Source organism: Lutjanus erythropterus, chromosome 2 (genome assembly GCF_056507025.1).
Source record: "Lutjanus erythropterus isolate fLutEry1 chromosome 2, fLutEry1.hap2, whole genome shotgun sequence".
In the NCBI taxonomy this organism is placed as follows: domain Eukaryota; kingdom Metazoa; phylum Chordata; class Actinopteri; order Lutjaniformes; family Lutjanidae; genus Lutjanus; species Lutjanus erythropterus.
In genome coordinates this window covers 15,033,713-15,046,638 of record NC_139318.1, presented here as the reverse complement: position 1 = coordinate 15,046,638, position 12,926 = coordinate 15,033,713, and the positions used below count along the sequence as shown (strand labels likewise).

At 40.9% G+C, this 12,926-nt stretch overlaps 1 protein-coding gene across 9 annotated transcripts in view; it reads right to left on the bottom strand.

Annotated features, from left to right (window-relative positions):
* Positions 1-12,926, bottom strand: part of magi1b (membrane associated guanylate kinase, WW and PDZ domain containing 1b) — a 187,716-nt gene that overhangs the window by 72,075 nt on the left and 102,715 nt on the right. For all 9 annotated transcript variants that reach the window (XM_084729419.1, XM_084729343.1, XM_084729376.1 and 6 more), the window contains one exon: positions 3,534-3,653. In XM_084729419.1, the coding sequence (XP_084585545.1) occupies positions 3,534-3,653 (120 nt within the window). The remainder of the gene's footprint in view (positions 1-3,533; positions 3,654-12,926) is intronic.

Genomic DNA, 12,926 nt, shown 5'->3' with positions numbered 1-12,926 from the left:
TTCTGTAGCATCCATTTATTGTCCAAAATTACAACGTTTTGCGTTCATGCATTGTGCCACCTAAATCACAACACATACTACAGTTAAAAGCTGGTATAACACCAAATATAGAGTGGGTTTACGTGAATTCTAGTATTTTAGTTATCACCAGGTTTTTAAAGTATTTTATCTGTTGCACATATAAACATCATATCCTGGTTTCAGAAACCTGGATAAGACCTTATCCCAGTTTTGAGGAAACTAGATATACCACCGGGAGGGCTCAGACAGAGTGTTTACATGATATTCAGGATATGATGTTTCGAGGGAGCGTGATAAACCTGGTTATTTATATTCCTTTATACACAATTTTAACAGTATCCTGGTTTCTGTTCGCAGTTGTATCTTGATCTCACACTATCCCAAACACTCAGCTGTGTGTTCTGTCTTCTCCAAGTGGTATATCCATGTTTCTGAAACCAGGATATGATGTATACATGTGCAAGATACCCCAAAAATCTGATTACAACCAGGACAGTAGTGCACACATAAACACACTCATAGAAACCAGGATACTGTGACACTGTAAATTGTAAAAAATAATTATCCAGGTTTCTGAACACGCTTTGATGGTACAGAGCATAGTTATACACCTGCAGGCAGATGATCAGAAACCTGGATAATGTTATAGTCATGTATACAGGAATTTGAATAATCAGACATTTCATGTACAATGTAAAAAAAGACATGTCCCGTGTATGATCACAAACAGGATAAGATTCAAAACAGGGATACATGTAAATGCACTGTCACCTCTGACACTGACTGAAACATCATCTATTTGTCTTTCGGATCAGAATCCTAACATTTCATGTTTTAAATGGATATTCACAGCCACACAATTGCAAACAAAAGCTGTCTTTGGGTGCTGCAATTGAACTGTAAGTGGAGCACACTTGACTGACCGAATAAAGTGGCAAATACAACTGTGAGCTCACTGTGACTTGTTAAATTAATGCTACTTTGGTGTTAGCTTCCTTGTTATTTGTGTTGGCTGGCTGGTAACAAAATGATAGGCATGGTACGTCCTCCCACCCGTCTCTATCACACTTCTCATCCCATCTTCAAGTTCAGCTGGCTTGGATTTTGGCAGTCTGATGTGGTCAGACAACATGTCACACTACTAGCTTGTTTCAAGCCAGTGAAAGGAAGATCTTTGAGAGTTTCTGATTTTCTCCACGCTGTCATCAGTGGACGCGTGTAAGCTAGCTGCCAGTCAGAGATCCGTTGGCCTTGTTTGCTCCTACTGGCTCGATGTCAGAGGGAAATCCATTGTTATGGAACACTGAACAAGCTAAGTGGACACAGCAGACACTTAATTAAACATTATATGACTGAATGAAGGCGATACATGGCCATGTTGTTGTTTACAGTCCTCACAGTTTGTCAGTGTTGAGTGACCTTGGTTCATCAGCAAAGCAAAAGTGTTGTAGCCTGTATGCTACATTTTCCACGATGACTGAAATTAAATTTTTGGATTTAGTTTTGGCAGCTAAGAAGGAGCACAAACTGAACAACTGAGAAAATATAAAGAAAAACACGCTATCTGGATGAAAGGTTAACTGTGATTACAGTTGCAGGACAAAGCCGAACTCCCACAAGATCACATTTTATGACCCAATGACCTTTGACCTGACCTAAAAGGAGTGTCTATGTTTTTGTCGATATCAGTGTGACTAGTCAGCCGACATAAAGCATATCAACCCCACACTAACACTAGATACTGACAACTCCCCGGTCCTTCAATATATCCAACATCCACCACATCAATTTTTTATGAATATACCTTTGTGATGTTTCTTACATGAAAGACAAATCATATCAAGATTTTGACAGCAACCTTTTCAACTTTCAACCAGACTTTTCGATGCCTTCTTCAACTTTTATAGTCTACTTCAGCTGGTGTTTTCCAATATGTCCGAGAGTTACTTTCAACAACCACCAGAGATACGAGGTGAACATGTTGCTGACGGCTATCTGACCTACACTTAAGGTGGACAGAGTGATAGCAGCAGTAGTTCATACCAGTTCATAAAAAGCAAGAGAACAAGGATTTTTCTACTGAGAGAAATCTTTTAAAAATACAACCTTGCTTCATGCTGCATTTCACTATGATGTATTTAAGAGACTAAACTATTAGTATATCTGACTTTTTGTGCTGGACTTCTGTCTGATTATCTTTCTCTTTCTTTTTTGATTGTTCAATGTCAATGCAAACAGAATCCAGAACGAAGCTTTGACTCAAAGGGACTGACACCAAGACTTTGAGGGCATGTTTTGAGCGCCGGCTGGAGGCGGAGAGGAGACACGATTCCCTCCTGCTGTGCCAGCAGGTGCACCTGTCTAGAAGCGGGCTGATTGGCCTGGACAGGAACACAACATGCCGGCTTGCCGACAATGTACCATGGATGGGAAAGTTTAAGCACTGGCTGGAGGTACAGAGGGACTCTTATCTACAATTTTTCTGCCATACAAGCTGGCACACCTGTCCAAAGTCAGATTCAATGCCTTTCAAGTTTAAGCACTTATTGACACACAGACAGAACAAGAGTGAAAATGGTCAGTGAGAACTCCTTTCTGCAGCCACTAAAAGCGTCCATTACACTTGTTGAAGGATTATGTGATCTTTTGAATCAAAGTGTGTAACAGTGTCACATTCTCTATGCCAGCAAAGACTTGTTAAATCAACACTATGTAGCTATTCCACCTTAAAATTGCAGCTTCAAATTCATTTTGATGCCACACTGACTTATAATGAGGTAAATGATGCCTCTGTCATTTCCAGAGTGTTGTGCCAGAACTGGAGCCAGGCGAGTAGGAAACGCAACCAGTTACGGACATCATGGCAGCGGCGAAGAGACTGAGGAGGATGTTGCCAAAGGAAGATGAGAAGAGAAAAAAAGAGTGTGGACCAAGCAAAAGGCTGCGGGACAAAAGTAAATGTCAGACTGGCTTTTAGTCATTGGCGAGAGCTTCGTGAAGTTGGTATTGTCTATAATTATTGCAGCGGTGTATGAGTGAATCACACTCCAAATCACAAATAAATACCAAATCTCACATAATGTTGCTTTAAAAAGCCATTGATATTCATGCTGATGTTCTAATTATCTAAAAACTTACAATACTATGGAACTTTCTAACTCTCTTAAAGCTACACCAGCAATATCAACAATGTCAACACGATGCCACATCCTCTCTGTTCAGTCAGTTAGACATGAAAATAACAGAATCCACAACAAATCTAAGAAACTGTGTAACTGAAGTACAGTGCAGCATTTTCCTAAAAGTTTTTTTGATTCAACTACGTATTGAGCAACTCTTCAGGGGAACTAATACCCTGCAAAGAGAAGGTAGACTAGGCAGATGCACACAACTGTTTGACTGCGAAGGATTCCTACTCCTCTCCAGGTATGATGGATCTGTAGGGGTGTATTCCCTTGAAGCCCCCAACAAGTTAAAAACAATACACCCAACCTAATGTGCGACTAATTTACCTTCATACGTTCCAATTTCCAATAGGGTTCCACTCTTCTCCAACTCCAGGAAGTCCTCCACTGAGAGGAAATTGTAATCCACACCAGGAACTTCTCCTTCTCGTGGGGCACGGGTTGTACCTGCACAACCAATCAGAAACAAAGTAGAAATTAGCAAACTGGAACGAATAACAGGGAATACAGCTGAAGACTGCAGTGGCAGCTGTTGTGTAATAATTCACTGGAAGCATCGATTTCATTGCACTATTCATTATTTGTAGTAACTCATATCATGTGAAAACTGGTTCTGGTAGATGTAAATAACAAATAGCACGGTAGCACCATTGTTTGCTATGATCTTCCTTCACGCTGGGGTAGAGTGTGAGGTATCGTTGTAGCACCTAGGTGGGATCCTGCCATATGTGGGGGGAAAATGGGAGGGAGGGTGTGTGTGAATGTGTGTGTGTGATTTGGCATGTAGCCTGTGAGATTCTAGCACTTGTCTGTAATGACTGCTGACAGTTGGCCAGTGTGGCGTCAATGGTAAACAGCTTTACAGCAGAGACAATGGTGAGATGACAACAAATCAACAAACACTGTAAATTTAACTGGCAATCTTTTTTCTTTTAAACTTTCTTAGTCAAAATCAGTCAATGTTTGCCTCACTACTTCACATTCTCACACAGTCACATTTGAGCTAAGTGTCTCACTCACTACTGGATTTACTGTATCCTACTACATAAAGAAAATTATTCTGTCAGTGGCTTAAAAAAACAGCATTCTGTCAGTGCTCATGGCAAATAATCCTCCACATGTTGCTTGTTCTGACAGACGTGTGTCTGCCAACAGAGGGCTTTCCCTCCTTTGCTACCTTCCTTGCCTTACCTCTCCTCCATCTCTTGATCTATCTGTCTTATCTCCCAATCACTCTGTCTCCAGTGGGTTGGTAAGCAATAAGCTGGTAAAAATAGATGTGTGGGGATAGGGGGAGAGGCTCCCGCTGCAGCCACATTTAGTGACACTGGTGATAAATCACAGATATGTGGATCCTAATTCAAGTAAGCGCGCATTACACTCATGCAAGCATGTAGAAAGGTATGCATGTTGCAATGTCTGACGACGTTCTTGACGTGCATCAGCTTGATCAACCAGCTGTCACATTCACAGTCTATTCATGCATTACTTTCGCCAACGAAGTTTGTTTGTCAACAGGATTATGGAAAAACTACTACCACAATTTTCATGAAACTTGGTGGAAAGTTGTAGCATGAGGAATGTCTACACCTCCAAAGAAGGAACCATTAAAACCTGAAACTGATCTGAATCATGGGGCAGATACAAGAATTGGTTTTCAGTTTCGTTAACACAGTGAGTTAGGGCATTTGGCCTTGGTGGACCACCACACATCTTTCAATCCAGTAGATGGGTGTATGGTTCATTAATGACAAAAATGGATAATTTACCATAGTCACACAAAATGTTGTACGACAACATAGAGACTCTATATGTTCAGCAACTGAAAAGACAATAGACAGTGAAAATCTGGAGGGACACTACAGTACTATGGTAGTACTATAGCAGTGTGTCTTTTGCGTGGCAAGCATGATGTCGATAACAGTAGCTAGGAAGTGGCTGAATGCTAACGTTAGCTGTTGCCTCACAGTAGCTGACTTCCACTATACAATGTCTTTTTAGCTACTGCTCAAGCGAAGCGGTGAAATGATAAACATTTGTCACATTTGTCTCATTTAGTTTACAACTTGCAACCTGGAACACAGCAGTACAACATTTGAGCTTCTCACCCTCAGAGGAAAATGGCAAAAGTGTGAATATGGTGAATGGTGGCAAAAGTATGACTCCACACAACAATCGGTGTGTGGAGTCATACTTTCATATCATGCAACTTATTATACTCTTTCATCAAAATGTGAGTTGTCTGTGATAAATTCTACTGATGATACTCAAGAAAAATAATATTGACCATGAAGTTTGAGTCTGCAGATTTGTATAACAGAAAAGAAAACAATTGGGCTTGGTGGAGGTCTCTGCTCTCCAAGTGCCACTATGGTGTTATGCTGCTGTATGGAGACACATCTACCTGTTTATCACTAGCAGCCATACTTCAGTGCCAACACATTTCCAAACTCCACTATTTGTGACCAGACACTCAAGAGGAAATTGATTTAAAGTCATACAAATCCCCACTGAAGTCTATCAAACAAACAGTCAGTTCGCTCATTCCCAGGCACCGAGTCTTTTACAGAACGTCGACCTTGGAGAGTCCTCAGCCGAGCTCGAGCGTTGAGCCGACTGTCAGTTCGCTTCCCACACAAAAGTGGCCATTGATTCGACTCCATTTAGACACTGCTGCTCTTAGAAAACCAAATAGGAAGTGGAATTGTGACCAGTGTTTCAAAAGGGATAGAAAAGCAGAGCCTTGGCTTACACCCAGGGGTAAGACACTGTCATCGCTATAGGCCTGATTAATTCAATACCCCTCCCACAAAAGCTCCATTGACCAAGCTGTGAAAAAGACTGAGAAGGAAAGACAGGTTGGGACTTAGGAGTCTCATGCCTAGAGTTGGGATTGGAGGAGCTGAACAACAGCTATTTCGAATGCTGACTCTAAAATGCAGGAGACGAAGAAAGAGAAGACTACCAAAGCTAAGGGTTAGCATACTCCAGTGACTTGCACATACAATGAAGCCTCTGAGATTTGCTATGAGGGTGTTCGTCTACTGCTGGCTTAACGGCTTCAACATCTTCACCAGCTGAGATGGGTGGGTGGGCGTTGTAAAAAAAAACTCAAAAAAACTCATCATTAGCATTTCAAGAAGATGATCAGGGAAACAAGTGTTGAGATATTGGCAGTGGTACTGTAGCGCAGGCAGCTGGGATCCACTACTGCTGCATCGTAACACATGCATGTCCAAGTATACTGTAAATGCACTGTAGACTGTAACTGTATAACACACAACAATACATGATCCTGTACTGTATGTTCTTCAACAAAAAAAAAACAAAAGAGAATATGAAAGTAATTTCTGTGTCTTCATGCATCATGCCACTGGGTCTCTGCTGTTGCTAGGGACAACCCAGGAAGGGTAGGATAGAGGGAGAGAGATGTGGGGAAGCTATGTGGGGAAGTCTGTCCTCCACTGATGACGCAGTCGTCTACACCATGTCCCCTGGCTTCACAACTCCCTTTTCAATTCCACGACAGAAATATTAAGCACCGCAGAGGTATGACTGGTCCAATAAATAAAGCATAAATGATGTACATGTAGCATATTGATTTGGCATATTTAAACACTCAAGATTTGAAACTGCTGTGAGGCAGCAGCCAAATAATTTGAGTACTGGCCACAGACCAGAATGCTGTTGGGTTGCTAGGTAATTTGTAAAATCTCTATTCATACTTTGTGAGTCTAATGCCACATTTACACTGCATGGCACAGCTTGGCTCAGCTTAACTTGACTTGCTCCTTTTTAGTACCTGGTACTTTTTTACTATCAACTCAGTTGAAGCTCTAAGTGAGCTGAGCTGCCAGGTAACAATGTGAAAACACCGGAGACCACTGATTGGTCAGAGAATGGCCACTCGAATCATCACTTGCACAACAAGGACATCCTGCACACAGTTCACAAATTGTAACCAGGATTTGACCAGGATTTTTTAAAAAAAGGCTGCCCTTAATACATCACCATGGTCAACTGACAAAGTGTAGACATTCCTCTGTTTGGTTTGCTGATGAACACACATTTTTCTTGTGTGTTTGCGTCTTTGTCTCCTGTTGAAGATGATGGCACAGCAGTTTCACCTGGCATCACTATGACAGTTACCTAAAGAATCCAACCTGTATTGAGGGGGTTCCAGCTACAGTGTAAAATGAAATTGAGAGTGAGCCATACAATGCAGTGGAAACATGGCACCAGGATCAATACACGAATGCACAGACATCATGTTAGAGGATGGAACCACCGTGATGTCACTCATTAGATTGTGGATTACCATTTTGAAGCTTGATTTTGTCATTACGGAGGTTGCCATCTTGATTTCTTTGCAACCAGAACATGCGCAATACTGACAAGCGTGTATAGGTGGTGGGTGATGCACTGCAACTAGGGCAGGGCTTGGTTTTGGTTGGTCTGTTCAGCAGGAAATAATGGCTGTGTGTAAAGTCACAGTCTTTCTCATATTACAACAAAACAGGACACTAAAATATATTTCTGATAATATTTAAAGCAAGTAATAGCCAATGTGGTAACAGAATCTTGATGAGGCGGGAGGCTCCACTGAAAACCAGAACCAGAATGGCAGCTACCTGGTCATGTCTAGAGGGGAACCCCAGACTAACAAAAAATCTCATGAGAGTAAATATTGGAACCCAAACTATGATCTCTTCTTAAACATAACCAGGTGTTTTTTGTTCCTAAACCTACCTACATCTTAATCATAGTGTTACAGTATAAAATATAATCAGTTTGTACAATGTGCACAATAAAGAAACAATGCATACTAATCTTAGCCAAACAATACATTAAATTATCTTTCTAGAAACATTTCAGGCTCGAAACAGGCAATGGAGTACCATAACTTGATTCATATTTGTCTAGTCTGACAGTTTGATCTGAGTTTCGTGAGCCGTGTGTGTTACACTGAACAAACTCACTGGGAATGACCTGTCAATCATATGGTAGGTAAAACACACCCTGCTTTATCATCTATTTTGTTCTAAATAGGATCAGAGTTTACAAAATGAACATCATTAGAAAGAATGCAGGTTTAAGGAACCTCACCACCGACTTCCCTTGTCAGACCTGGAAGCTCTGTCAACTTCTACCTCTTCTACATCTATGATGAATGTAAAGCTGGGTGTTGCAGAAAGAATGTTGGATGAGGTCTCACTGTTTTGTATACAGAAAGATTTTTGTAGTTTCATGTTGAAATATATGGAGCTCCACATAATGTTTGATTCTATCCCGCTCTCTCTCTGGCTTTCTCTCTCTTGCTCTCTCTCTCTCTGTCTAACCTCTTGTCTGTCTCTTCACAGAGATGAGGGCACAATGCTGAGCCACCTTTTCCCTCTGGCAATCCAGCAGAGGTTTGACTCAGATACCAGCAGTCACAGAGGAGTCATATGGCTCGTGTGTATGTGAATGCCAAACACGCTTTGGCCTGTAATAGTGCAAAAAGGGTTGGGAAGGAAACACCTCCTGTTATAATCAGCAGCTGTTCCACCCCCCTGCCACCCCCTGCACATACACATGTACATGTGCACGCACGCACGCACACACACACACACACATTGACAATGGGGAGGAGGCGCATAGCCACCAAATGGCATGGTCTGGGGCTAAACAGGAGCTGTGGGTGGAGGGTAATCACTTAATGGAGCTTTATGCACCAATCTCTTCTGCAACAAACACACACAGACACAGACACACACACACACACACACACACACACACACACACAGACAGAGAGTTTCATTACCATAACAGCCACAGTAGGAGAACTGTCCTGTCTATTCGGTGAACCACCTATGTTGACCAGATTAGTCCCCCACAGTGAGGAGAACAACACAGAGTTCAGCACCTTTGCACTGTATCTACAGTTACCCAACTCTAAATATCCATGTTGGAGTTAGGGCTAACCACATGACAGCAAGACCACAAAAGTTAACCATGGGTGGGATGGACCATGTTTCCACCACAATCTCCATACCAATAGTTTCTCTTTATCGTCTGAGTGAGTCACATCCTGATTTCGTCATAAAAGAGCAATTGCCGCCCTATCTTTGTTCTCTAAACGTTTCTCATTGTTTGATCTGACATTTAGACATTCAAGCATTAATGTGGACAAAAATGAACACAGAAATAGCCTGAATGAGAATCAGTACAATACAGTGAGAGTAAGGGCACTTTCTGATTGACCACAGCACTCTGCCAGAACAGAACAACACAAGGAACTGCATTTTTGTGAGTGTGTTGCTGCAAGGTAAAAGTAAAAAGATATTAGATGCTGATCTGTGAATAACACAATATCCTTTGTCTTATACACCATCCTAACACACCTGAATGCCATCCGTGCCTGTCCATTGATGCTGTGACTAGTCTTATCAGTAGCAATGGTAGCTAGTGGACAGGTGCAAAGATGAAAGTTGTCTCTTAAGGTGATTAAAACAAAGCAGGTGACAGTGGACTTCAACAAGGCCCACGCTGATCAAACCCCACTAGTTCTCAGCACTTTTGATGTTGAAAGAGTCAGGAATATCAAGTTTCGTACTGAGGATCTTATCTGCACCCAGAAATCCAATCATCTTTGGCTTAGAAAGTTAAGCGCCTCCACTCCATGCAGCAACTGAGACAGGAAAGACCCCCAACCCTGATCTTGTCTGTATTCTAGAGAGGCACAATTAAAAATGTGCTGGGTCACAATATCCAGCCTGCAACACCTCAGACCTCAAGTCACTTCAGCACATTAAGACAACAACAGAAAACAATCATCAGATTTCTGTCTGCTCTCCATTCAGGAGTTGCTACATCTATACAGCTTTTTTGCACGATCCAAGACCCCTCTTCTCCATCCCTCAATTCCTCCACCATCTGGTAGGACATCTCATAGCCCCCCCAGTGAGAACAACAAAGCAGAGGAACAGTGGCCACCACCAAACTGTTAAGCTTCTGAACTCACTCACCTCCCAAACAACGACTTTCTTACAGCTAAAATGTCTAACAGGTCATTCCACTGTTTCATATATGCAGTCAGTAAAACATACATGTAGATGTGATGACAGTAAACTTCTGCCATGCCATGGTCGCGCTAAAAGGGCTCTTATATAATAGCAGACGTAGATTGTTTGCACAAGTTTTCTCTGGTTCTGCATTGATACATCATATTTTTTTATGCAGATGTATTCTCCTCCAGCCAGTATCGCTGGGGACAGAAAACAAGAGAGAACAATTAGGAAAAACAGAGAAATTTATTATTTAAAGAGAGGTATACACAAAGTAAATATTTGATTTCTGGGTTTCTGTTGTGATTATATCACTTCAGTTTGTGTAAGTTATCATTTGAAGTCAAAGAAAAAGGGAAAAATGCAGTTAGTTGATAGAGAAAGCAAGACATCCTCATGACCCTGTATCATGTCAAAACCTAATGTGTTTAAGTATTTTGTGTAGTATTGTGTACCATCTGCATGCAAATGTTTTAACTTATAGTATCAAACATAAAAATGGCATCATCGTTCATGGATCTTAACAAACAAACAACAAATAGACATTAAAAGAAAAGTAGGAAAATCGCACCTAGAGCTACACTGTAATTCCATCCACACCCTCAGCATAACAACTAAATAAACAACAACAAAATCCAAACCACCTTATACTGGTGAAAAACCTAAACCAGGGATTCACAGATACGGATAGCAACATCAGGTATTAGTCTGGTACTGTGCTCGTACTCATAAAACTACTCTGATACTACCACACCCAATAACACATCAGGAAAAGTAACTGCTTCAACACAAGCAATTTGATAAAACATCTTAAGACTGAGGAGATTCCTGTTGCTACCCTCTTTTCTTGGAGTGACTTGCTGTAAAGTCCCATCCAACCAAAACTGCTGTGGAAAGCGCTGCAGCCTGCGTCTCTCTTTGGCAGCTGTCCATAAAATAGTTTAAAACAGAAACAAAGAGTGCACCTGTAGACTGCAGTCGCTCTCCAATAAGTCCAGCTAAGTGTAAAATTAGTTGAATGCCTATGCTAGTTATTCTGAAGATGAAGAAAAAGAAAGGAAAAAAAACACAGCTGCCAAAACTCTGTAGCCCTGTTTTCTTGGTTTTTTGTGTTTTCCAGCTCTTCTGGCTGTGGGTAATAAGCGGCTACAACTTCTCTTTGCATACTCTTCTTTATTCTCCTGTTAATCTTTCCCAAAATGGCCTGACAGCACAATACATCCAGCTTCACTCTTTCTGGCTCACAGCAGAGTAAAACACTGTCCCTCCTAAACAATGGAAGGTAGGAACTAATTAGCTGCTAGGCAAGGGGAACAAGAAGAAGCAACTTAAATACTACACATGTAAATGTAAAATTAAAATAATAGCTAATAATTTTAAAATGATAATGAAATAAATCAGTATGTAACAGAAAAGCTAGTTCTGGAAGTCCAAAATTTTACAGTGGGTGAGAAAAATGGCCTTTTTCACCAAAAGCCTAAAATTTTGTTGTCAGTTGAATCTATCCTTCATTTAATGAATCTCAATATTGACTATCCTTTTTGGAGAATTGCAAAAATAACCACTGATTTTGAGCGAGGCGTAGCTTTGAAGACCTTGTTATTAGTCCTTGTGAAAAGATTTCCTTGACGCCCATTTACCTCAAAATAAGTCAGAAGCTTATTTAATTCAAAACTCTGTTCAGTGCCATTATCAGCATTAACATTCAATCAAATAACCTTCTGTGATGTGAAAAGAGCTACAAGTAAAATACACAACCCTGCAGCTATTTGCAGATCAGAGTTGCCACCTGAAGGCTCTGCATTTACTGTACTCAGATGCTCCGAGAAAACAGGCTCAAGCAGGTCAAGTGGACACAAACAGAGAGAGAGAGAGAGTCAAAGTAAAGCAGTCGGCAGTGAAGACATCCTGCAAGCTGAAGAGAGCCACATATTCATTTCAGGAGTAGGTGGACTGAAGTAAATCTGAGATAAAAGTTTAGTGAATATGAAAACAATTACAGGTTAGCTAGAAAAAAGCTTCTGATGGGACGTCCATACTGTTCACTGTGTTCTGATTGTTTAAGTAGGTGACTGTATACTAACACTTTGACTCTGCAATTTGCCTTTGGAGTTTTTTTTTTCCTGCCAATTGTCAATCATTTGTTGATGAATGCACTCAGGTTGGACCACTGTGATGGCTGACACTCAGCGACCACTGAGCCCTCTACCATCATGACACTGTGACTTACATTTTTTCTGTATTTCAGGTAGTGTGTCCTCTCAGAGTTGCCATGAGACAGGAGTTGTTGGTGAAGTTACTTTTTTTGACATTTGGGAGAGGAAATAAAAAAGAAGCTGTCGCTGCCAGCCATTGCACTACATCTATGTGTTGTACTTTTCTTTTTAAACTCAACTAAGTTACATATATGTAGCACTGAGATGAAGACCCTTTTAGAGCCACTAATCAAGTCAGCATCCATCACAAACGTTTGGACATTCAATCCTATAATGCACCTTTAAACATACAATGTTAATAGGATGTAGGTCAGAAATACACTTAGTGTTTTTGTGACATGTAGCCTAAAAATGCCACAAACCTACCTCATTTAAATGATAAATTTAAATTTTTTATGAAAAACCATTGACATGCCACAGTACTTTGCCATTTTAAAAGCTAATAGTGAAAACTGCAA